The sequence below is a fragment of the Siphateles boraxobius genome, unplaced genomic scaffold (assembly GCF_051911475.1).
Source record: "Siphateles boraxobius isolate OS27281-9 unplaced genomic scaffold, OSU_SipBor_1 106, whole genome shotgun sequence".
NCBI lineage: Eukaryota > Metazoa > Chordata > Actinopteri > Cypriniformes > Leuciscidae > Siphateles > Siphateles boraxobius.
In genome coordinates this window covers 308659-335000 of record NW_027508707.1, presented here as the reverse complement: position 1 = coordinate 335000, position 26342 = coordinate 308659, and the positions used below count along the sequence as shown (strand labels likewise).

Genomic DNA, 26342 nt, shown 5'->3' with positions numbered 1-26342 from the left:
CACACACACCACTGTGTGCCTCTGTCAGGAATGCATTTCTTACCCTTAGAGTCATCTTTGAGCAATTGATGTTATGTATTTATTATTTCTGAATTGGCTTTTAATTGGTAACTGGTGTAATTGGAATAATGCATTTTTACCTTACAAATAAAATGTTATATTTGTTATATATAATGTTACATATTCTGAAATCATTATTTCTAGTATAGATTATTATGGAGTCTGGTTTCCTCAAATCTCTGTCCAGGATAGATCAAACCGAAAGGCACTAATGAATGGAGCCGGGAGCACATCATTCGGGATCTTCTGATATCTGACTATCACTGATTTTGCAAAATGCAGCTCGCGAGTATTAAAAACATACACTTTTTGTTACGAGTCAGCAGAGAGTGGCCATTTAAGGGTAAAATAGTTCTGCATCCTCTGACAATTTCAGAACTGGCTAGTTTGTGATTGTGAGCGCACATACGCGACATGCAGTCTCAGAGCGAAAGTATGGGATGCCCAGAATAATCAAAGATCTAAATTAAATCATAATCAATATTTATGATTATTTTCTAATAAAAAACATGATCTAAATTTGATAATCATTTAAAAATGGAGTCAGATTAAGCGCAAAGCTGAAGTAAAATTAAAACTAAATTATATAAATTAAGTGAACTTAACAAAGCGCTGAAAAGGCACACATGCATTATACCTTCACACACACCGCTGGAATCCGAGTTTGCTGAGTTTGCACCAATGTAGAACCAATCATATTAGAGAAAAATGATGTGATGATGAGTAATATGTCATGTTACCTTTGCTATGGTCCTATTCTATCAAAACTGTTGTACTATTTTTGTTGGTGGGATTCTCACTGAAATTTGTCTGAGGTCCTACGGCCGTGATTAAAAGCATATTCCACTTACTTCTATTCTCAAGTGATAGTGTTTAGTGGAGCAATAGAGACCCTGTTATCATCTTAAATTCCTATTTCGTTTCAGTTCCCCTTTAAGTTAAATTTAACTTAAGTCAGGTGCGTAGGGGAAAGTCTACCACAGCATTGAGAGCGTCCCAGAGCATCTGAGAGACTTGAAAAAATGAAAAATATTCGTCTTTATGCAGTCAATTTAATAAACTTTTGTAAATCCAAAGTAAACTGATGAACCAGTACTCAAGTGGGGGGTTGGGTTTGATTATTCCATCACCAGTCGAGCAACACACTCATCCAGTGGATTGTGCAATTGACAGTGAATTAATAGAAACCATATATTCTTCTGGTAATGTAGTTTTTTTTGGTCAGTAGCATATAAAACCGAAGCTCTTAGTCCAGAGGGGCACAGATGCTGGAATGAAGACCTTTGTTTGGTCCATTGTCACTCTCTCCTGTGTCTTCATATAATGATTAAAATAAATAAGATATCTCTTGGCAAAATAACTGGTGTCTGGGCCTGTGAATTAAACAACAACAGGAGAAAAGCATAATTTCTAATTCTACAAATACAATACAAAACAAAGACAAACCAAAAGAACGAAACCAAACCCCCTCACACGTAATATTAATTTCTCATGCTCTCTCTCTCCTCCCCTCTGCTCTCCCATCAGCCTTTTTATAATCTGAGATGCAAACCATCGATGTTAGTCTTCAGATGTGAAGTAATCAGCTACAGTTGGTTGTGTAGGGGTGCATACTTCATAGTGGGCACGCGCACTACATTCATTATGCTCCCGGCATGAGCTGGAGGAAAACTTGATACTGTGTGAAGAGTGTTTGCGTGTAGGAGTGAGCACTTCATAGTGGGCACATGACCTACATTTAATGCATTTCCAGCGTGAATCGAGGAAGAATTTAAGACTGTGGAAACAGTGCTTGTGTGTAGGGGTGCATACTTTACAGTGGACACGTGACCTACAAATGACACATAGAAAAGAGCTCTTTTCGTGCTTTTTTTTTTTTGTCGCCGTAAAAACGGTGTATGTTTGCAGTTGTGCATGTTTTATAACAGACCCATTTACAGCAATGTTTGTATTTCCAGTCATCTGAAAAGAGGGGACTGGGAAATATGTGAGAAGCTTTTAATCTGGGGTGATAGGGACCCGGCCGCCCAGGGGAGCGTACATTACAGGGGAGCGCTCTTTGTAAATAATTGCAATCTGTTCTGGGAGCGACCTAGGCTCTACCGTGCTGATGGCCTGCACCCCAGCAGAATCAGAGCGGCTGTTCTGTCGGACAACATCTCCAAGACGTTACACACCATATGACTAGAAAATCAAAGTCCAAATCACAGTCTTTGCTGTGCCAAATTAATTGATATAAGTAGTGTAGAACATTATATAGAAACTGTGTCTATTCCTCGCTTAGTGAGGCCAAACAATAAATCTAGTGTAGGATCTAGCAAAAATCTTATTGTAATTAAACCAGAAAATCTAAATATCAGTGAACAAAAACAATTTCTAAAGCTAGGTCTTCTAAACATTAGATCGCTCACACCTAAGGCGGTTATTGTAAATGAAATGGTCACAGATAATAGCTTCGATGTACTTTGCCTTACTGAAACCTGGCTTAAACCAAATGATTATTTCGGTCTAAATGAGTCTACTCCACCAGGATACTGTTATAAGCATGAGCCCCGTCTGATCGGTCGTGGCGGCGGTGTTGCAACAATCTATAGAGATATTCTTAATGTTACTCAGAAAACAGGTCAAAGGTTTAACTCGTTTGAAGTACTTGTGCTAAATGTTACGCTCTTAGATGTAAGAAAGAAATCCCTATTATCTCTAGCCTTGGCTACCCTATATAGACCTCCAGGGCCCTATGCTGATTTCCTAAAAGAGTTTGCATACTTTCTCTCAGATCTATTGGTCAATGTCGATAAAGCAATAATTGTTGGAGACTTTAACATACACGTAGATAACACAAATGATGCGTTAGGGACTGCGTTCACAGATTTATTAAACTCCTTTGGGGTCACGCAAAACGTCAGTGGTCCCACTCATCGTCTAAATCATACACTAGATTTAATTTTATCATATGGAACCAATCCAACTGATATAAATATTATACCGCAAAGTGATGATCTCACTGATCATTACATGGTATCTTGCGTAATACGTACTGCTGAAATTTGTCAAGTTGCGCCACGTTATAGACCAGGCAGAACAATCCTTCCAACCACTATAGATAGATTCTCAAATAGCTTACCTGATCTATCTCAGCTGCGCAGTGCACCCAAACAAACAGATGAACTAGAGGAAATGACTAGCAGTTTGAGCACCATGTTCTCTAGTACACTAGATATTGTTGCACCAATTAGAGTAAAAAAGGTTAGAGAGAAAACTAAAGCACCATGGTACAACAGTGCTACGCATGCAATCAAGAGAGAAACTCGTAACTTAGAGCGTAAATGGAAACAAACTAATTTAGAGGTCTTTAGAATCGCGTGGAAAGACAGTATGTCACGTTATAAAAAGGCTCTAAAAGCAGCCAGGGCTGAGCATCTCCGCAAACTAATAGAAAATAACCAAAATAATCAAAGGTTTTTATTCAACACCGTGGCTAGACTAACAAATAAACAAACATCACCAGAGCAAAATATTCCGTTACAATATAGTAGTAATGATTTTATGAATTACTTCAATGAGAAAATAGAAAGCATCCGAAACACAATTGTAAATATACAATCCTCTATGATGTCTTATGATTCAGCCTCAATTATGGCCCCTCTAGAACAACTACACCGCTTTACAACTATAGGACAGGAAGAGCTAAATAAACTTATCATTGCATCTAAACCAACAACATGTTTATTAGATCCAATACCCACTAAACTACTGAAAGAAGTGTTACCTGTAGTGGAAGAGCCTCTTCTTAATATTATTAACTCGTCTTTATCTTTAGGTCATGTTCCAAAAATATTCAAGCTGGCAGTAATAAAACCTCTCATTAAGAAACCGCAATTAGATCCAAATAACTTAGCAAATTACAGACCCATCTCAAATCTTCCATTTATGTCTAAAATACTAGAAAAAGTTGTGTCCGCTCAATTGTGCTGTTTCTTGCAAGAAAATGATATCTATGAAAAATTCCAGTCGGGATTCAGACCGCATCATAGCACAGAAACTGCGCTAGTTAAAATAACAAATGATTTACTTTTAGCTTCTGACCAAGGCTGTATCTCAATACTAGTTCTACTCGATCTTAGTGCTGCGTTCGATACTATCGATCATAAAATACTCTTGGATCGACTACAAAACTATACTGGTGTTCAGGGACAGGCATTAAGCTGGTTTAGATCGTACTTATCAGACCGTTACCATTTTGTCTGTTTAAATGGGGAAAAATCAAAGATAACGTCAGTAGACTATGGAGTGCCGCAAGGATCGGTGTTAGGCCCTCTGCTATTCTCAATATACATGCTGCCACTTGGTAATATTATAAGAAAACATGGAATTAATTTCCACTGTTATGCTGATGACACTCAATTATATATCTCATCACGACCAGATGAAAACACTAACTTATCTAAATTGACAGAGTGTCTAAATGATATAAAATGCTGGATGACGTGTAATTTCCTGCTATTAAATTCAGATAAAACGGAGGTACTACTTATTGGTCCAAAAAACTACCCACAAAATCCCTTACAATACAACTTTAATTTAGAAGGATGTCCTGTTACTTTATCCACTACAGTAAAAGACCAGGGTGTTATACTAGACCGCAACTTGACTTTCAAAAATCATATTTCATATATTACAAGAACAGCCTTTTTCCACCTTAGAAACATTGCTAAGCTACGTAACATGCTATCTGTTTCTGATGCAGAAAAGCTAGTTCATGCATTCATGACATCGAGAATAGATTACTGTAATGCTTTATTAGCTGGTTGTCCTGCATCCTCAATAAACAAGCTACAGTTAGTGCAAAATGCAGCCGCTAGAGTTCTTACTAGATCAAGAGAATATGATCATATAACACCTATTTTATCATCTCTACACTGGTTACCTATTAAGTTACGTATCAATTACAAAGTATTCCTACTGACCTATAAAGCCCTAAATGGTTTAGCTCCTGTGTATTTAACAGACCTTCTATCGCCATACAATCCATCGCGCTCTTTAAGATCACTAAATTCGAGGCTTCTGGTCATTCCTAGGATATCTAAGTCCACTAAAGGAGGGAGGGCGTTCTCGCATTTAGCTCCTAAACTCTGGAATAGCCTTCCTGATATTGTTCGAGACTCAGACTCGCTGTCCCAGTTTAAAACTAGATTAAAGACGCATCTCTTTAACCAAGCATTCACTTAATGCTTAACCTTTAATACTACTGCTGAATCAGTTCGAATGCATTAACATTATGAACATCAGCTATGCTAATTATTTCCCATCTGCCTTTCTGCTGTTATCTCGGGACGCTAGTCCCAAGGTAAATAGCGTTCGTCAGCTCCAGTTTGTATCCAGCCTCTCACGGAGACTTCAGATGCCCCAACGCCTGTGAAGAGACGACTCGACGCCTGTGAAGAGACGACTCAAAGCCGGCGATATGTTATGCCATAAATTAATACATGATTAACTAACTGTATTTTTCTATGTACATTTCCGAAATGCACTTTCTGTAAAGCTGCTTTGAGACAATGTGTATTGTGAAAAGCGCTATACAAATAAATTTGAATTGAATTGAATTGAATTACAGTGGGCTCATAACCTGCATTAGGTATACCTCTAGCTTGAGCTAGAGAGGATTGCTGTCCATGATTTGTCCAATCGCACTTATGCTGCGCTTAGATGGGGGGTCGGGTCAAAGTTGAGGCCGACCAATCCCCGTCTTCGGACGCTACCAAAGAGAGTGAGTCACGCAAGGCCGGTGTGGGCTCGTCTGCTTTGGTGAAAAGATTCAGCTGGGAGACACGTACCCTGGATTCGAACTCGGGCCTCTGCCTCAAAAGTCTCAGATTCCACCACTGAGCTTCAGGGGGGTGAATAACAACGGAGAAAACTCTCACTTAGCAGCGAATAAGTCAAGCGGTGAGCGGGGCCGGTGTGGGATCGTCCGTTTGGTACATAAGCACAGGAGAAAAGTCTCTCTGTGTAGAATGTGAGTCACGAGGGGCCGGCGTGGGTTCACCTGTTTTTGAGCGCTCATTAATACTCTAACCCCGCCGTTGTGAAACGGGAGGGCGCGAGGGGCGGGGTCGCTTTCTGTACGTAAGGAAGCTTGCCGCAAGCGCAGTGAAGAGAACAGCATGTCCTTGTGAGAACAGCCGTTGTGACTGTGAGTGAATGCAGTTTCAGCGTGGCTGTATCCCAGGCAAGAAAACATTGTGTCTGTCCGAATGACGTCCAAATCGGACATAAAAATTTGAAATACCCATTTCACCTGCTGTCAGAGCCGGGATTCAAACACTGGTCTCTGGCACAGAAGTCTTAGAGTCCACCACTGAGAGATGCAGTTTCAGCGTGGCTGGTTTCCAGGCCGAAAACTCACTCATAGTGTCCGTCTGGGTCATGCAGAGAGCTCGAGAGGGAGGCACGTGGGGACTGGCCCGGCGTGCATTCGCGCGTGTCTGTCCACTCTGGCATCCTTTGTGAGCGTCGCTTCTTTTAGCGCAGCTCGATCAAAGGGAGAGAGGGAGCGGGAAGCGCGGGGTCATCGTCGACGAAAACAGCCAGTCGAGCCCGCAGGGTGGGGTGATCCATGTTGTCACACTCAGGGCAGTCGCCCTAGCGAGTGCAGCTTCCAGTTGGAAAACCAGGAAGCCGGCGTCCTCAGAGCTGCAAGGCAGGTGGCTTGTTCCGCTGAAGGCTTTTCAACGGCGGCGAAGGCTTCTTATCCAGAGATCAGTGAAGCTGGAAGTTTGCTGAAGGAGACAAAATCTGACTACCTTTGGCTGAATGGGCCATTATAAAGGCTTAGGCCACGCCCATTCTGTCGTGAAGCAGCCTGATTGGTTCTCGCGTCTGAGCCGCCTCGCCATAGGTTTGTGCAGTTGCCGCAGAACAGCCAATGACCACGCTAGTCGCTCATCTGTGTCTGCTGTGCAGCTGCACTGCGATTTAAGAATTTGGCTTCAGTATTCTCGAGAAAAGGAGTTTTCCCATAGCGTGAGCTAGCCTTACGCAATACGAGAGAGCACTCGAAAAGGAACAAGTTCTTTGTGACATGCAAGATTTATTGTATTAAAATTTAAATGCAAAAGAAAAGGCATGAGAGTCGGCTGTTTTTTGTCAATTTTAAGTTTTCATTTAAAATGTTTGCGATTTTACATGGTTAAATATTTTACCACTTGCTTGAGCAACTTAACATACAAATCTAGAAGTGATGCATTGAATAAAACGTTGTTTAAATTGTGTTGGTATTTCGTGTTATTATTTTGTGTGGTAGGGCTTACAGACATCCTAAGTCTCCCACATATTGATAGCGGCTCCCTGATGCCCGCAAATTAGTTCAAATCTCCCGGAATATAGAGCGAGCGAGAAAGAGCGCGCATCTGAGACAGGAGAGACTGTGCTCCAAACCTTGTAGAGCACGCACATGGCAGAGAGGGAGAGAGCGAGAGACCTTGCGTGTGTGTGCTAGTGTGCGTGTGTGCCTCATGAAGCGCATGTAAGACAGTGAAGAGATACCTCCCTGAAATGACTTCTTGCAGGTTGGGATGTCTGGGCTTATCCTAGGGGAGGCACTGCCTCCTAGACATGCCTGGACAACTGTTCCTCATGCTCTATCTCTCATCCCCTCTGCTCTCCCATCAGCCTTTTTCTAATCTTAGATGCAAACCATCGATGTAAACTTAGGGAACCGCCTTTGATTTGATTTGTAATCAGCGATAGTTGGTTCATGAGCATGGGCGTCGGAACCATTGTAGGCTATATGGGTGGGACAAGACCGACCCACTTTTTAAGACCAATGATATTGGACCCACTCACTTTTACCGTCTCTAATTCAGTGCATATGTCCAATAGAGTCTGTCTGCAGCCTGCAAGACTTCAAGTTACGCCCCTTCAATTTATGCTCCACTTCAAGTTATGCCCCTTCAGGTTACGCCAACTGCAAGTTGCTCACTGGGTTTTTTCGACTTAAAGCAGGAGATGGGTCTGTCTGCGGACTGCAAGAGAGGGGCATAACAGGAAGTGGGCGTAACTCGAAGGGGGCGTAACAGGAAGTGGGCGTAACTTGAAGTTGTCCAAATCACACAGAACCACACGATATGTCAAACTCAAAACGAGATGTTGTCTGCAAGATGCCAGCTCGTATAGAGACAGAGGTAAGAATATTTTCCTGAGATAACCGTGTGAAAATCGAAGTAAGTCATATTGCCGCTTTTTACATCGCAGCAAGGGCAGAGCAAGTGTTTTGAACTTTGAGCTTGTCATTCTGCCTCGCTGAGTGTCCTACATATGCCAGCAGCACAACACAGAAGTTAGATCACCCTGGAGTGGTCACTTTCCATTATTAAAATGTAAATTCATAGATGTCGCCTAATTTATTGTTTTCTATAGCAGTTTACGACTGTTTCCTCGTTGTTTTTTGTGCAGCTGTGGTGCTTTTGAGTGACGATTCCTCATTTGTCCTTTAACCCTCATTGTGTTGCCTTTTTAATTAAAAGATTTTGTTATGGGTGTGCTTGTTCATTTTTCTCAAAAGTATCATAAGATTTGTTTGTCAACGGTGCATGCATTTAACTGTTCAGTGCTGTTGATATCAGTCAAAATTTTTAATCATCAGCAAATCAGGCATACAAGACATCAAAACATGTCTAAAATTATGTATATAAAAAAAGAAAGAAATAAAGCCCAATTCCAAAAGGATATATTAGTGCTTCACACTTTAGTTTAGGCGAATAATTCATAAAACAATACATTGCAATATGGTTTCTTGCAATACATTATCATAGGCTACCCTGGCACTAATGCAGATTGCAGTTTGCTTTACTGGATACCAAAACAAGCATTCCGGTTTTTGAACAGATAAGAGTCAGTTTAATCAACTCTAGTATGTTCAGTTTATGTCAAACTCATGCGTTGATATCATACACTGACCGGTCTGTGCAGCGCAGCTTTCCAATAGAGTCTGTCTTCAGCCTGCAAGACTTCAAGTTACTCCCACTTTAAGTTGCTCACTGGGTTTCTGGGGGAGGACCCGCACACTTTTTTTTTTTTTGCTTCTGACGCCCATGTTCATGTCATGAGCACTGAGAGGAAAGTTGATTTTAACAGAACATGCACGGGAGAAGAAACACGTTCGATCTATCACTCTATGGTCTGTTTTTGATTTATCTCAAATGCTCCAGCATAGCAGGTAAGTGAAGTATTTATAATTTTATGTTAGATATTTTCCAGCTGATATTTGTACGTTCTTCTTCTTTTAATTGTGCAGGTGTTAAGATTATTGGCCATGATACAACAGTCCTGAAAGGAGGGAACGCCACTTTGTTTTGTCATCTGACTGAGACAGAGGAGAATTTAACTAAAATCGTCTGGCAGAAACAGACAAGAGGAAACGCTGAACAGCACACCTTCTTTATCATCCACAAAGATGGGGAAACTGAACACGAACATAATTTACAGGACAAGGTCGACTTTATTGGGAGCTTTAAAGAGAAGAATGGATCGATTCAGCTGCTGGGAATTTCGCTCCTGGATGATGGGATCTACACTTGCATCTTCAACACATTTCCTAGTGGACAAATTCTGACAAACATCGATGTCTCAGTACGTGGTAAGACTGTGAATGTTTTTCTCTTACTTTGGGTTTCAAGTTCAAACTAAATTGACAAATCTGTCATTTATTAACCCGTGTAACTGTGTAACTCTCTTTCTTTCACAAAATACACTATTTTCATTCAATTTCAATGTTTGGGGACTGAAGCTTTCAAACTTCAAAAAAAGGACACAAATGCACCAGTTTCATAGTGATATATTCCAAAATCCATAGTTTTGGAAAAAACATAAGCGGGGAGTCACATGACGACACCCAGATAGCAGACCAACATTGAATCTACATTGAATCAATGTTAATGCATTAACCAAAAGATCATTGAATCAATGTTGAAATTTAACATTGATTTTTCATCAGGTTTGCACCCTGAAATAATGTTATTTCAACGATGAAAAATCAATCAATATGGTCATAAAATCAATATTATTTCAACCATAATTAAATCAGTTATTTAACATTGAATCAACATAGAAACAATATAAAATCAATCTTGCTTTATGTACAGTGAGATTCTATGCTAGTTTATTAGGCTTGAACTATGCTTGAATTTTTAAATGACTCCTTTCAGACAGAGACCATTAAATATGTTTTTTAATCAAAATGTCATTACATCCTTCAGTTTACAAGCAAATGTATTTATTTATGGCCCCAAAACAGAAAAGGAAATATCACATTCAGAAAAAAACAAGGCATTTTGTGACAAAGACAAAAACAGCGCACGGTACTAGGCCAACGGTAAGAAATAATGAAACATTAATCTGATAAATAGTTCAAGTTCAATTTTATTTATGTATTACAACAGACCAAATTGCTTTACAGAAGAACATTAAAAGATATAGCATGCATTAAAAAATAAAACAAGATCTAACATGCATTATAAAAATGCTTTTTATAGTTAGCTATTATTGGAATACAAAAATGATATTTGCCGTCGTCTCCCATTCGCGTGATGAGCTCGCGCTTCTTTGCGCCTTTTTTGACGCAGGCAAATTCTACGTTAATACATTTAACATCGCAGTTTATACCGACTCAGGAAAAGCAAACAAGTTGTGAAAAATATAGAGCAATAAAAATGAGAAATGAAATTTAGATTGAGATTTAAGATTAATTTACCTAAAAAAAAACACTCTGTCGTTGCCCGAATGCTTGTCTGTCTGTCTGTTTCGCGCTTGATATGCCGCGCTTTCTGATTGGCTGTTGGCAACCAATGTTAGGATTGTCTAGGCAGCCAGTGGAGAAATTTAAGCTAACCAAAAATCAACATTGATTCAATGTTTGTCTTTTCAACACTGAAAAACATTGAATTATCAACATTGATTCAATGTTTGTCTTTTCAACACTGAAAAACATTGAATTATCAACATTGATTCAATATTATTTTAACACTGAATTTTCAACATTGTTCCAATATTATTTTAGCACTGAATTTTCAACCTCAACCAAAATGATGATTCTGATGGAATTTCAACATTTAATCAATGTCACCTTGCTATCTGGGCAGGATTTTCAGTTTTTGGATCAACTACTGACAGTCATTTAAGTGTTTCATAAAGTTATTTCCCCTCACAAATATGGTGTAAATCAACACTTAGAAAGTGAAATTACATTAATATAGACAATTCTGTGATCCTGTTAGCAGATGTTCATGTTTTTCCAAACCTGTATGGATTTTATTTATTTAATAATAAGGGGATGTTTGAAGAGTATTATCCTTTCCCTAGACCATTACTGTAAAGTTCCTCGTGTAAATCTACAATATGGTTTCACAAGATTTGTAATATCGCAAATGAGTATAAATCACTGCTACGATATTTTAATGGTGTTTTTGAGTCCTTTTTGAAGTTTGTAAGTATGGATATTTTTATTTTAGCAAAGGTCCCTTTAAGGGCTCCGTATGAAAGCTTCAGTCTAAATAAGAAGGATTTTCAGTTTCGGATGAACTACTGACAGTAAATCATGAGTATGTTTGATGAGTATATTTTCTCTCACAAACATGGTGTGTGTAGAGCAAAACTTGTAAAAGTGAAATGGCAGTGTTTGTAGTTAGGTATGCACAATATCTGGGCCATATCATTTATTGGCTAATCTTCATGACTTATGTTTCATGATGCATTTATTGTCCTTTGTCTCTTAAAATGTAGCTCCTCCAGCGGGGAAAGTAACGGGAAGCACACATGTTTCTGATCATTACAACGTTACTTTGGCATCATGTGTAGCCTCGAATGCCTGGCCTGCAGCAGAAGTGTTGTGGAGAATAGGAGCTCTGAATGACTCTCTGAGAACGGACATCAGCAGCACACAGCACTCAGACGGCACCGTCACTGTTGTGAACTACATACTGGGTCCACCATCCAAACATTTAAACCAGAAGAAGATCCAGTGTGTGGTAAAACACAGCGCACTGACAACGCAGCTTGAACTCGACTATGTGATAAATATCCACTGTAAGTAACACTGTAACACAGTAAAGGCCATAAGCTAACGTACACATTAATATAACAGTCAGGGGCCTCACTAGGAGCTCTGGACCCCTGTTTATCACATTTGTTTGTTGTTGTTGGTGGAATTCAGGGGAATTTTTTACTCCTATAAAAATACATTAATCACAGTTTTTGGCCTAACTAATGTTTATACTTAGACAGAAGTGTATCTTGGTCAGTACAAGGTCAGGTTTCCCTCCTGTAACTAAGCATACCTAAATTTCAACGTCACATGAACAATGTTTATGATAAACCAATTATTATTTTCATATTTTTGAATTCTCTTAGATCCTCCAGAATTGGTGGTGATAATCCCTGATGATCCAACAGAGGCTGAAGAATATCACTGTTTAGTGCATTGTAACCCGACACCGACCAGCTACATCTGGATCAAGTAATGAAATCCTTAGTTCCCTTTCAGTCGGTCTTGTTTGACGTTACGTGGACGTCACCGATGTATTTGAATCATGGCAGGGAGCCTATCATCTTTGAGGGTTATTAGAACGAGCCAGTGCACATTGGCGTGCGATATTTGCATCTCACACTCTGCCCCACAGTATAAATAGGAAGCCGATGCACGTACCATTTGTCTTTCGCTTTGGAGGCGAACAGTTGACTGTATGCCTCTGAAGAATGTTAGTTTTCAACGGCCATTTCCCCTGTGTGCTTCGGCACCTGAGAGAGCTATTTCCTGAAAGAGTAACACTGGTGTAACTGCATCTTTTTCAAGATATCAAATCACCTAAGTGATATATTTCTGGATGCGTTTGTTCCCTGGAGAATACTGACGGTCATGAACACTGCAACACGTGTCTGGGCATTCAGCACACTGAAAGCAGGATTTGTGGATGACTCATGTTCCCATTGCAGGAATATGACCGTTACGGTCGTGACTCTGTAAGACTGGAGAAACTGGAAGAGAGGGCAACTCTCTGAGAAAACAAAGGAAATTAACATTTGAACTCTCTTGCTATATTACAATCCCCATTCGAAACATGATCACCTCCCAATTTACACATCATTCCCTTCACCCATCCTTACCTGAATTCACCCAAAAATCTATATGGTTTAATATGAACAAATATCATACAGTATTATACATGTTTGGTATCATTTGAAATGTCTCAGTGCGACTGGTACAAAGGTCTCATTCCCACAGAAGTAAACCAAAAAGGTAATAAAGTGTGGAGAGTTTCGAGATATCTTGTTAACTGCTGTGGGTGTGCCCCCATGTAAATCAACTTCTGTCCCCAGTAAGTCTGGGACGGTGATTAATGCAAATTCCCACTGTGAACTCATGTTTACATTTGAAAAGCCGTATCTGCCTTGGTCTGAGTATTTAGGGAGATGCTGAAGAACGCTTGTGGCGATTCTGTAACTCAGATCAGCCCATAATGATGAAGGATCACAAAGACTTCAGCGTTTTTCAGACATTTTCTAAATGTCGGGTTTAACCCTCTGGGCACGGATTGGGCGGTACCGCCCAAAATGGCATACTTTTACAAATGTGCAATTATCTTAAAAACTATTAATGATAGAGAGGTGCGGTCTTTTTTGCCGTCTTCCTCAGATTCCACTGAAAACAGTGATAACAAACTTACCCGGCTTGTATACACACTTCCTTGTTTCGCAATACCACTACGTCAAAGGGCAATGAAATCGATGTTGTTTGGCAGATTCACGAGCAACAACCAATAGAAAAATTACCGATGGAGGAATATTTTTCTTACCCAATCAGAGGAAGGTTACCATGACGTATTCTAGCAAATCGGAGGACTCTGTAACCTTGCAAGGGGTGATATACTATTACGCAAACAGCGTTGAGTGGTAGAGACAACAGAAAGCGAACGGACGCGCCGTCGAGTATAAACAAGGCTTTACGAAGCGAGAGCGCACAGAGATATGAGAGAGAGACAGAACAATTATAATATATTTATATATACACACACATACAATTATAGCATTATTTATTGTTTTAGCACCTTTATGATGGCAAGCAGTAAACGATTTACGGTGGAACAAGCTCTGGAACAATTACTGGAGAGTGACGAGGAGAAAGCATTGCTTAGAAAATTCTAAGCATTCCTAAGAATAACGCCTGGGACTATTTGTAAATAAAGTTACATTTTTCATTGTTCTTTACACATTTTATTTAACAATGACACGTCTGTCAAGCAAAGGCTTTGACAAATATATTTTTTGTTCAAAAACTGTTCACCATTGTTGTGTGATGTGTGATTTTCAGAAATAAATGCCAAAAATCGAATTTCCGTTTTTGAAATTCTCTAGTTTATTGTACATTTTCACTCATACTTCCTTTATAAACATATTACATGCGTGCCTATGTTAGCTTAGGGTCTTCTGCATCCATAGATACCAAACACATGTTCCATCTCCATTACATATAGTTTATAACCCCAAATGTAAAAATAGAGAAAACGGACCAAAAAGAGCTTAGTCCCCAGAGGGTTAACCTACATCTTTTACTCTTTATCTGTTAAAGAGTTTGATGTTATTGAATTGATTATCTTTGAACTGATTATGACATTGTCATGATACATTTACCTGACATAATAAATTGTTACATTTGATTTTATTCTGACTTACTCTGAAATTATTTTCCAAAGTAGATTAAACTGATTTCTATGTTGTATTTGGCATTAATTTAAGTCTACTTGGTTTTGCATAGAACAAGAAGTGAATTTCCGTTTAGAACAGCAAATGCTGCTTGACCAGTCTAAATTTCGGTGTGTCTTACCTCTGCTTTAGTTTAATGTTACTTTGGATAAGTGTACGTGGGAATCCAAAGCTATTATAAGAGAAGTAAAGTTGGTTGACTTACTGTATATCTGTAGTAGTGGCCATACTGTAACTCTACTGAAGTAAATGTTACGTTAAATTCAAGTGTATGCAATTCCATGGGGGCTATACCAAAGTATCTTTGATTGTGTAAGCGTGAATGCGACAAATCTCAGGTATATAGCAATTATCTCTGTTTAGTGATTGAAGCTGGCGAGATTGTGATCGTGAGACGCACGTTAAACAAGGCGTGAGGACCTCTGAGCGACATAGCTTCTTAATATATTAGTAAAGAGTTAAAAAGAATAATCAAACATTCGCTCACATTTAATGATGCTCTGATATCATTAAAACCATTTTAATTTATGGAGTCAGATGCAATTACGAGGTAAAGACAAGAACGCGCAGAAAGCTTCACCCGTCCTATCGAAAACCCCATATGGACCAATAAAACATGTATAATGCTGTATGATAATTGGTCATATTAAACCATATAGATTTTTGGATGAATTCAGGTAGAAATGGGTAAAGGGAATGATTTGTAAATTGAGAGGTGATCAACTCAAGTGTGATCGTGTCTCGAATGGGGGTGGTAATGTAGCAAGATAGTTCAAATGTAAATTTCCTTTGTTTTCACAGAGAGTAGCCCTCTCTTCCAGTTCTTCCAGTTTCTCCAGTCTTACAACTCCTATACCTCAAACGAGATGGGGTCCCCTTACCTATGCCTCGATCTAGTGCTACTTTTGGCTAACTCCAAAAGAGGGCTACTTCCACGAATAGCCAGGGTGACTTGAAGATCACAGTGAGGGCTTCCCCGCCTGTTACCCAATCCCTGTGGGCCCCTCACTCCTTCCAAACACCGCAAGCCATGGAGCTTTTGGCTGAGTGCACTGGCCCCTTTCATGACCGGCCAGTCATTTCATTAGGGGCTCCCCCTGCCGATCAGATGTCAATCGAGGCAATGGAGGAAATGTCAATTGAGGCAATGTCAATGGAGCCAGCCGCAGGAAGGCCGCCCAGCCCGTCCCAGCCACTGCCAAGTCAGGTTGCAAGCGCAAGCACAAGCGGCCCTTAGACGGGCAACCCAGGGATGGAGGAAGTAGCTCTTTGGGAGATGGTGTCTGCATCACTCCCTCCCCCGGAGGAGGGCTGGGTGGTGAATAGTTTGTTTTTTATTCTGCCAATGAGACTACAGCCAATAAAAGAGCAATTTCCTCTGTCCCTGGATCCCAAGAGGGCAAGGTTGGCGGTGTGTGCCTTGACATCCTCAGTACCCTCTTACAATGGCAGCGAGTATGCAGGTAAGTGTTGCACTGCACACTCAGACCCCACTTTGGACCGCTATGCTATACAAGTCGGGTCCCTGCCTTCCACCTCGCTGCCCCACTGCGGATCTGTCTGTGGTCCCGTTAGTTCCCCTGGCTCGGTGCCTGGGAGCCTGGCTAGTGCTTCTTAGTCTCACATAGCTTACCTTCAGACTGACGGCAGAATGTCTGGACTCTATCGCAGCTTTTCTTCCCCAAGGACCATCCAATAGGATGTCTGACTGACATGTAACACAATCAATCACATTCATTTTGTTCTGCGTCATGTTTAGAAGCTGTTACAATATAATGTTGATGTCCCTAAAATAATAGGCCGGCATGCATCTAATAAATTATTCATTCAAGAATGTTGTACAAGTTTACTGCAACAATGGAGCCGCAAATTTCACATACTTTTAAAAATCCAGAGTTTAGTTGTTCCTGGTAAGCACTCATTGTCACAGTTGTAAACACAACGGCTTTCTTCTTCCACGAGGGGTTTTGCATTTGTTTCCAGGCGGACCGATATAGAATGAGACATAAACATCTTCCGGACATCCTGCAGAATTCAACCAATCAGATCGCAACTTCGAAACTCCTGAAGTGTTTCAAGAACAGTGTGCCATATGCATCAGACGTTCAGCCAACGGTCCATGGGCGTGATGTCTGAGGCTGAGACTAAGCGCTTCCCAGCCTGTCCAGCTGACTCATCCGTAACATCAGACTCGGCTATGCGATTCAGTACCCCCGGTACCCAAGTTCAGGGGTGTCCGCTTCACCTCCGTAGTGAACAAGGCTGCCCCTGTCTTGAGAGCGGCAGTCCTACTTGCGAAGGATGCGATAGAGTTGGTCCCTCCAGCGATATGAAAACCGGCTTCTACAGCCCGTACTTCATTGTATCCAGTGGTTAAATTGGGCCGGGGCTCTCCGGGGCTCAGCCCCGCCACATAAGCCTGCTTGTTTGCAGTAATTTGCCTACTGGAAATTATGTCAATAACATTTGATGAAAGTAATGCTTTTGAAAACATATTTATGACAATAAATGAAAGATTTTTGAAATGGCAAGTCTATTTTGTCTCGGCGGAGCTGAGAACAATCGGAACACGGCCGTATTCTTGTTCAGCTGCTTAATGTCGTTGTCAGTCACCGCTCGCGCACGCACATCTAGGTGACACAGATAAATGTACGCAGCAATATATAATGAATATTCCTGGGAGATCCGTAGTTGCGCGGCAGGTGGAAGCGCGCAAAAGTTCCAGAAATGTACAAAAAGTCCCCTTGTCTTGAATGACAAGGTAAGGAAAATAAGACTAAATCAAATTTAAATAACCAAGACTAGGTTGACCATGTGATTTTCTCAGGAGATGTTTTGAGCATTTTACTTCAGACACCGGATTATCAGCAAACTGCCAAGAGAACTGCTAGCTGGCTACTCAAAATAAACTAGCAATCTATTCAGTCAGCATATTTGTATTTGATCTGTGTGAATTACAGAAATATAAGACTTGCTAGACCTACATTTAGCTACCAAGCAACCTTTCCACTAGGATAGATTGATTTTATTTTTGTGATTTGCGAATATCTTGATGAGAAATGATGCAGAGTAGGATGAGAGTGTGTGTGTGTAAAGAGAGAGAATGGGAGAAGGAAGTGTGTCCGCATCCAGACCTCTGGAAACTCCATGTCTGGTCCTTGGACGGGACGTGGAGGTCGGTGATCTACCACAAGCTGTCATAGACACCATCACTTCGGTGAGAGCACCCCCTTCAGAGGCACACTTACGCCCCAAAAGTGGAACCTATTCGTTGAGTGGTGTTCTTCTCACCAAGAAGCCCCCCGAAGATGTTCAGTCAGTACGGTGCTATCCTTCCTGCAAGATGGGTTGGAGCGAAGGCTGTCTCCCTCCACCCTCAAAGTATATGTTGCCGCGATTGCTGCACATCATTATGCAGTGCACGGAAAATCCTTGGGAAAGCGTTCCTGAGGGGAGCAGGGAGACTAAATCCGCACTGGTCAACTCTCAGGTTATTCTGGGACCCCGGCCCGGATATTTGCACAAGGTTCTTACCACACCAGTTCATGCTCTGAGCCTATATGTGGACAGAACGCAAAGCCTCAGGACCTCAGACCAGCTCTTTGTCTGCTACAGAGGCCAGCAGAAGGGAAAGGCTGTCTCCAAGCAGAGGTTGGCTCACTGGATAGTGGATGCCATCGTCTTCCGTACCAATCCCAAAACGCAACATGCCCCCTCAGGTTGCTAGCCCACTCCACTCTGAGTTTTGCTTTTTCTTGGGCACTGGCACAAGGTGCCTCGCTGACAGATAACTGTAGAGATGCGGGCTGGGTGACACTAAACACATTTGCTAGGTTTTATACCCTTGGGGTCGAGCCGGTGTCCTCCCGTGTACTTGCTTCCCATAGCCAGTAAACACTGTAGGTCCAGCTCAAAGTGTTGGCTTGCTGCGCCATTCCCCTGCTATGGACCGGATATGTGCGCCATTCTGCTCCAGGTTCCCATTTAGCCGAACCCTGTGGAGTTCCTCCGCACCCCTCGGCATGAGTCCTGTCCTGTCTTCCTCCCCAAGGTGCGGGGGATCAGGAGGATTAACGCTAGGAACTGGAAGGTGGCAGCAATAGGTGGTGTGTTACTTGGGATCCCAACACGTTGATGACATCAACGTCAAACGTGACCGAATGAAAGGGAAGTCTTGGTTACGTATGTATTGCTGGACCAGCGCCAAGGCCAGGCTCCGGCACGGCTCCTCAGCGAAAAACCAAATGGTGCGTGCATCCATTTCCTCTTTATACCTGCACTGAGGGGCGGAGCGCGAGATGCATCGTCCATACTGGCATTTCCACTGTGTTTAAGAAAAGATCTCCGTCCACACTACATGACCGAAAAACACATGTCATTCATGCACAATGGCGTGTGCGTAGTGTAAACAGTTGCCGACTGTCACCGATTGCTCTAATGATAGGCAGCTGCAGTATTATAAAATGCAGAGTTTAACTGCACAATGGCTGCTAAAAAGGACAACAAAGTCTTGCAGTTCCATCTCCATGTTAATGTTTACACCCATGGTTCTCAAACCTGTCCTGGAGTACCACCAGCACTGCACATTTTGTATGTATCTTTTAACAGTTGCGCTCTGTCGCTTAGCTACATGCATCCTGTCAAATATAATAATGACCTGTCAATCATCTTGTCAAAGATAAAATCCTTCACATTTAATTTAATTTAATTTCCTACTGTATCGGAAAGAAATGCAGAAGCACGTTGATCTGCCAGTCACGGGTCTTTCATGCTGAGACTCTCCTCATATTCATGCCCATGCATTTAAAGGTTAATGGCCAAACGGATCTGCAGTATATAAAAGTTCACATTGTTGTTGCAAATGAAATATAACATGGATACATCGAATCCTCCTCGAAAGTGCAATGGGTTGTGGGCAATATTAGCTGTTATAGTGAGCACGGATCCACACTTCGAAAATCCACTGGAAATAGTAGACCATCCGGGGCCTTCTGGCATACTCTTTTCAACATACTATGCTTTGGGACACACTTATTTTAATCTCACATACTGTTTAGGATGGATAGTATAGATATTGAGACACATGGCATGATGAAAATCCAGTCTTGAGTACTATACATCACTCCCATGTATTACATTTTATCCATTTGCAATCCATCATCCAAATAGGCTAAAAATAAAGTATAGCAGGCCAGGCCATTGTGATGCAATTATCCTCTCGACCTCTGTATCACTTATTAGTGTAAAACGATGGTAAAAATTTGATGCTTGGGTTTCAAATCGTATATCATAAACAACAAAAATGCCAGCCTGCTTATCGGAAACTGTCATTACACCCATAATGTCAGTTTCTCTCATGTGTCTTCATTAACAGAGTGAATGGAAGTACTCCACATTCTGAAGGCAATAAACTTTTCATCCCAAAATCATCCTCTGATTTGAATGGTGTGTACATCTGTACAGCATCAACTGAGTATGGAAGTGTGTCAGGTGTGCTCTATGTGGATAACACTGGTGAGTCCTTTAATATCTTTATATTTTATATTTTTATTATTATTTTATTCATATTATTCTTCTGTTCTATTTCATTCTAGTCTATTCATTTATAAATTTAGGAACAGAAATAAATCAACACAGAGACAACAATATTCATAGACAAAACTTAAATATGTAACCTGACAATTCTCCACTCTTTTCATCGATCCCTTATTCCATGTTTTGTAGGATCCACTGATGTCTGTTGGGATCTGTTGGGTTTTATCTCCAGCTGTGCCATCCTGGGGTTTACTGTGGTTTTTATTCTGCACAATGTCTCTAAAGTTCTAATGAAGTAAAAGTTGATTGGTGGTACCAGATGGTATATATATCAAAGAAAGAATTTTATTTACAAAAAGAATACCAAAAAAAAGCAATGACTCAGGGGAGAGCAAGGCCTAAAATCACAAACAAAACAGTCCACTTACTAATTTTGGGAGGATTGCTAACTAACCTATGAAAGGTTAAACAAAAAGAAATAAACAACATAAGCTTCCCCAACTCCCTTGCTATACAAAAATAGGGATAAAAACTATTAAAAGAAAAAGGCACTCACCCCCTACAGCTTCCCTCACAACAGTAACTACTAAACGGGGTTAACAAGAACACATTATCTTCAGCTTAATTTTTAGTTGAAGTGAGATCAAGATCACTTAACATAGGTCACTGCTAAGTTCAGTTAGCCACCACTAACTAGTGATAGCAATTTCAAAACACTGCTTCATGAAGCTTAGAAACCTTTACGAATGCCCCTTTCACACAGAGATTCCGGAAAATACACGGATAAAGTGACCTGGAATTTGACCCGGGTTCGTTTGACTTTGGTTCATTCACACTGCCAGTGATTTTCCGGAATCAGAGAGTGTGTTCACACACAACCCGTAAAAATCCCGTAAAGACACGTGACATCGATGTGACATGTATGTCTCAGCAGCGTCTATAGTTTGCTTATGAGCTGCGATTTCCACGCTTGTGCATTTTTTTTCTCTGATTCGATCATAAACTAGCGCATTACGTACGTACCGTTTCACACTGGCGAACTATCCCGGCTTCAGCGGCATCATTACGACACGGCATTGATTACGGCTTTTGTTCAAACAGCGCGCGTTCCAGGACTGAAATCGGCAATGTTACTAGATCCCCAACCCGGCATCGATCCCAGGTCATGTTTGCGTTCACACAGAAGGTGTTCTGGGAATTTCCCGGGATCATCGCGCTGTGTGAAAGGGGCTTTTTGTTCTGAATCAATGGTTCAGAGCGTGTATCGAACTGGCAGAGTCACGTGATTTCAGTAAACGAGGCAGTTATGTCATAACTGTTTCGAAACACTTTGAAATGTCAATGGTTCACACCTGGGGGCGAAGATCTCTGTCAACCCATGAATCACGAGGAGTCTGTGGGTTTTACCTGATATCTGATCAGTTTTATACATTTGTAGATGTTTTAATTAGACATTATTATAATTAAAGTGAATAATAGTAGTTAATAATCGCTTATTGGCCTGTTTAGCTGAGCCATTCATAGAACAAACAAAACAAACACTGACAATTAATAAAATAACATATACTTGATAATCTATTAGATGACTAGATAGTTGCATGTGAAAGGTTTTACTTTCAATAAAAATTTGCAATCTTATCAGGACACAAATAATACAATTTCATAATATTTTATGTTTGTATCATAATACGTCATTCATTGCCTGTTTGGCAATGCTTGTTACAACATTTAAGGCACATTTTAAAAACATTTTATTCTCCCATAACTTACAGTAAACATTCTTTATAAAATTTTGTTAAACGATAAGTATAATGCCTATTTATAAATATATTAGCCAACTGACGCAAATTTCTACGGCCTATAAATTATCAACAGGATCAAAACCTGTTGCGCACAATCTACTGCATGGAATACAAGGATTTGAACATGGACATCAGGAATGAACTGGAGTGATCTAATATTCACATGTGCACAGAGAAGCCATCACTACATTCAGAAACAATGGTCCATAAGCTGTCACTGGGACACTATACTTTCAAAAGCCTTAATATGTACCATTTAAGTACTAATATGTACACTTTTGGTTCCAAGAGGTTCTAATACGCACTCTTTAGGGGTGTGATTGTTTATCGACCGCAGAGAATAAGCTGACTATTAAAAAGAACAGCTGAACATCAGGTCACAAATAAAATAAATGATATGGATAAAAAAAAATGGATTGTTACTGTCGTTATTATATTGGAATAAATGTAAAAATACTTTTAAAGTAATGACATTTATATTGTTTTTTGTTACATCTGTCAGCTGCAGGTGCCATCATGTGCCAACTGATGGACTTTAGCCTAGTCCCTCACCGATTACATAGACTCGGTTATTCCCAGACTTCATTTCCCAGAACCCTCTGCTCATTATTAGTTTATCTGTTTTAGCTGTGTCTTTGAACTAATTTGCGGGCATCAGGGAGCCACTATCAATATGCGGAAGACTCCCGGAGCTTCTGGGAGACTTGGGATGTCTGCTATTTAATTCAATCAGGATGAAGTCTTGTTTGGTTTGGTTCACACTCTGTCAGTATTTTAAGCAGTTCCTGGTTTCTTTATATTTATCTTTTCCTGTATTTTGGATTTCTTATTCCTGTCTTCCTCTGTGGATTGGATTTTTATTTGCGACTGTTTACATGTGCTTGATCCTCTGCCTGGTATGGACTATGACCTTGGATTACATTTGATAATGAACTGTGTTTGGATTTTCACTCTGTCTGCTGAATGCTGTCTCACCACCAGAATAAATCCAAATGCAACAATTTATTAATAGTCAGGTTAATGTCTCATGCCAATTACATAATCAGTTCAAAGATAATAAATACAAAACATCAAATGCTCTGGAATAAAGAGAAAAGATGCAAACCTGACATTAGAAAAATACATAATGCTGAATGTGTGAAGACGTCCAGCATTACGGGCTGATTTCAACTACAAAATCGCGCTGAGCCTCTTGTGGCATTTCTTTAATGCTCAGTACTCAGACCGAGACAGAAACCTCTTTCACATGGAAACATATTCTAACAATGGGAATTATCTCTAATCTCTTAAAAACTGTATTACCTTATGTTTGACTTCTTTGAGGATGATACCTTTGTACCAGTGGCACATTTCAAATGATACCAGACATGTACTGTGTTGTATGATAAATTTGTTCACATTTGTAAACCATATCGATTTTTGGGTGAATTCAGGCGATCTCAGCATGAGAGAGAGACGAGATGGAGGAGTGCGATTTCGTCTTGAATGGAGATGCTAGTTTCTCAAGGGAGAGTTCAAGTGTTCATTTCCTGAAACGTCCTTTGTCTTCTCAGGGAGTTCCTCAACCAGACGCTTGGCATTTTCTAATGTTTATTTTCTAATGTTATGTTATACACGTGATGATGTAAAATGGCAAAAGGGAATAATCTGGAAACTTGAAACTTAAAATTGCACATATCCTTGTTTTGTGTCGTCTCCTTAATGGACTGACACATTACACTTTATTTCTTCTTTCTTTGATTGAAGTAGATCTGCATTTGGATTTTCACTCTGTCTGCTGAGTGCTGTCTCACCACCACAACCAAATCATTGCAGTTTTAATAAATAGAACAAATACATTACACAATGTAAAAATACAAAATAGAATTGTATTTGGTTTCTCTTTTTTGTGTAATGTTTGACCATTTAAAATGTTAAATGCATTTGCCTTTGATTAAAAAAACAAAAACCCTTTGACTCCTCATTTCAGAGCAACAGTGATACCACAGTAACTGTTATATTTTGTTTGTTTTGTTATTCATGGCCTTTCAGTTTGTTCTCATTTGTCACGTGTCTTCTTTGTTCAGTTCTCCTGCTCCTCGGTTTTGGTTTCAGCTGTGTGTAATTATTTAGTCTGGTTTGTGTTTGCTATTAAACCCTCACATTCCTTCTGTGCTCGCTCACATTCAGTGTGTTTTGTTGAAGATTTTATTATTTAGAAAATAAGTAATTTAGCTATTTAAGAATACACAATTATTTCCTGTATGGGTTATTTCCTCTGAATGGGACTCTGTGTAGGTGACTTTGGAAGCTGCAAAAAGACCTTCTGTAAAAAGACTCTGAATGTCAATTTTATTCTGAGAAGTTCATGGTTTAAGACATTTACCCAAAACTATATATAGGGTGTGTTACCTTCTTTGGAAGAAGATATATATACACAGGTGCTGGTCATATAATTAGAATATCATCTAAAAGTTGATTTATTTCAGTAATTCCACTCAAAAAGTGAAACTTGGATATTATATTCATTCATTACACACAGACTGATACATTTCAAATGTTTATTTCATTTAATTGTGATGATTAAAACTGACAACTAATGAAAATCCCAAATTCAGCATCTCCGAAAATTAGAATATTACTTATTGATTATTAGATTATTAGAAATTAGAATATTACTTATTGATATTACTTACTGATTTTTAGAAATGTTGGTCAACTGAAAAGTATGAACATAAAAAGTATTAGCATGTACAGCACTCAATACCTAGTTCGGGCTCCTTTTGCCTGAATTACTGCAGCAATGCGCCGTGGCATGGAGTCGATCAGTCTGTGGCACTGCTCAGGTGTTATGAGAGCCCAGGGTTGCTCTGATAGTGGCCTACAGCTCTTCTGCATTGTTGGGTCTGGCGTATCGCATCTTCCTCTTCACAATACCCCATAGATTTTCTATAGGGTTAAGGTCAGGCGAGTTTGCTGGCCAATTAAGAACAGGGATACCATGGTCCTTAAACCAGATACTGGTAGATTTGGCACTGTGTGCAGGTGCCAAGTCCTGTTGGAAAATGAAATCTGCATCTCCATAAAGTTGGTGAGCAGCATGAAGTGCTCTAAAACTTCCTGGTAGACGGCTGCATTGACCCTTGGACCTCAGAAAACACAGTGGACCAACACCAGCAGATGACATGGCACCTCCTACCATCACTGACTGTGGAAACTTTACACTAGACTTCAAGCAACGTGGATTCTGTGCCTCTCCTCTCTTCTTCCAGACTCTGGGACCTTGGTTTCCAAAGGAAATGCAAAATTTACTTTCATCAGAGAACATAACTTTAGACCACTCAGCAGCAGTCCAGTCCTTTTATGTCTTTAGCCCAGGCGAGACGCTTCTGACGCTGTGTCTTGTTCAAGAGTGGCTTGACACAAGGAATGCGACAGCTGAAACCCATGTCTTGCATACGTCTGTGCGTGGTGGTTCTTGAAGCACTGACTCCAGCTGCAGTCCACTCTTTGTGAATCTCCCCCACATTTTTGAATGGTTTTGTTTCACAATCCTCTCCAGGGTGCGGTTATCCCTATTGCTTGTACACTTTTTTCTACCACATCTTTTCCTTCCCTTCGCCTCTCTATTAATGTGCTTGGACACAGAGCTCTGTGAACAGCCAGCCTCTTTAGCACCGACCTTTTGTGTCTTGCTCTCCTTGTGCAAGATGTCAATGGTCGTCTTTTGGACAGCTGTCAAGTCAGCAGTTTTCCCCATGATTGTGTAGCCTACAGAAATAGACTGAGAGACCATTTAAAGGCCTTTGCAGGTGTTATAAGTTAATTAGCTGATTTGAGTGTGGCACCAGGTGTCTTCAATATTGAACCTTTCACAATATTCAAATTTTCTGAGATACTGATTTTGGGGTTTTCATTAGTTGTCAGTTATAATCATCAAAATTAAAAGGAATGAACACTTTAAATATATCAGTTGGTGTGTAATGAATGAATATAATATCCAAATTTCACTTTTTTAATGGAATTACTGAAATAAATCAACTCTTTGAAGATATTCTAATTATATGACCAGCACCTGTATATAACTCTGAACCAAAACATACTCGGGAGCATCAGAGTGCCGTTCTACGGACTGGAACGGCGTTCGCTTTGATGGAAAATAAAGTCTAATTATTTCTGGCATCAAAGATCTCTGCGAAGTTATTTTCAGAA

The 26342-nt window shown here is 40.2% G+C and overlaps 1 protein-coding gene across 1 annotated transcript; it reads left to right on the top strand.

Annotated features, from left to right (window-relative positions):
• Positions 1-9154: 9154 nt before the first annotated feature.
• On the top strand, positions 9155-22563 carry LOC143755457 (nectin-3-like). Its single transcript, XM_077247111.1, has 6 exons — positions 9155-9277; positions 9356-9697; positions 11839-12141; positions 12466-12571; positions 20189-20328; positions 20539-22563. Exons 1-6 carry the CDS (start codon positions 9199-9201, stop codon positions 20646-20648), a joined length of 1080 nt encoding a protein of 359 aa, XP_077103226.1. The 5' UTR covers positions 9155-9198; the 3' UTR covers positions 20649-22563.
• The last annotated feature ends 3779 nt before the right edge of the window (positions 22564-26342 follow it).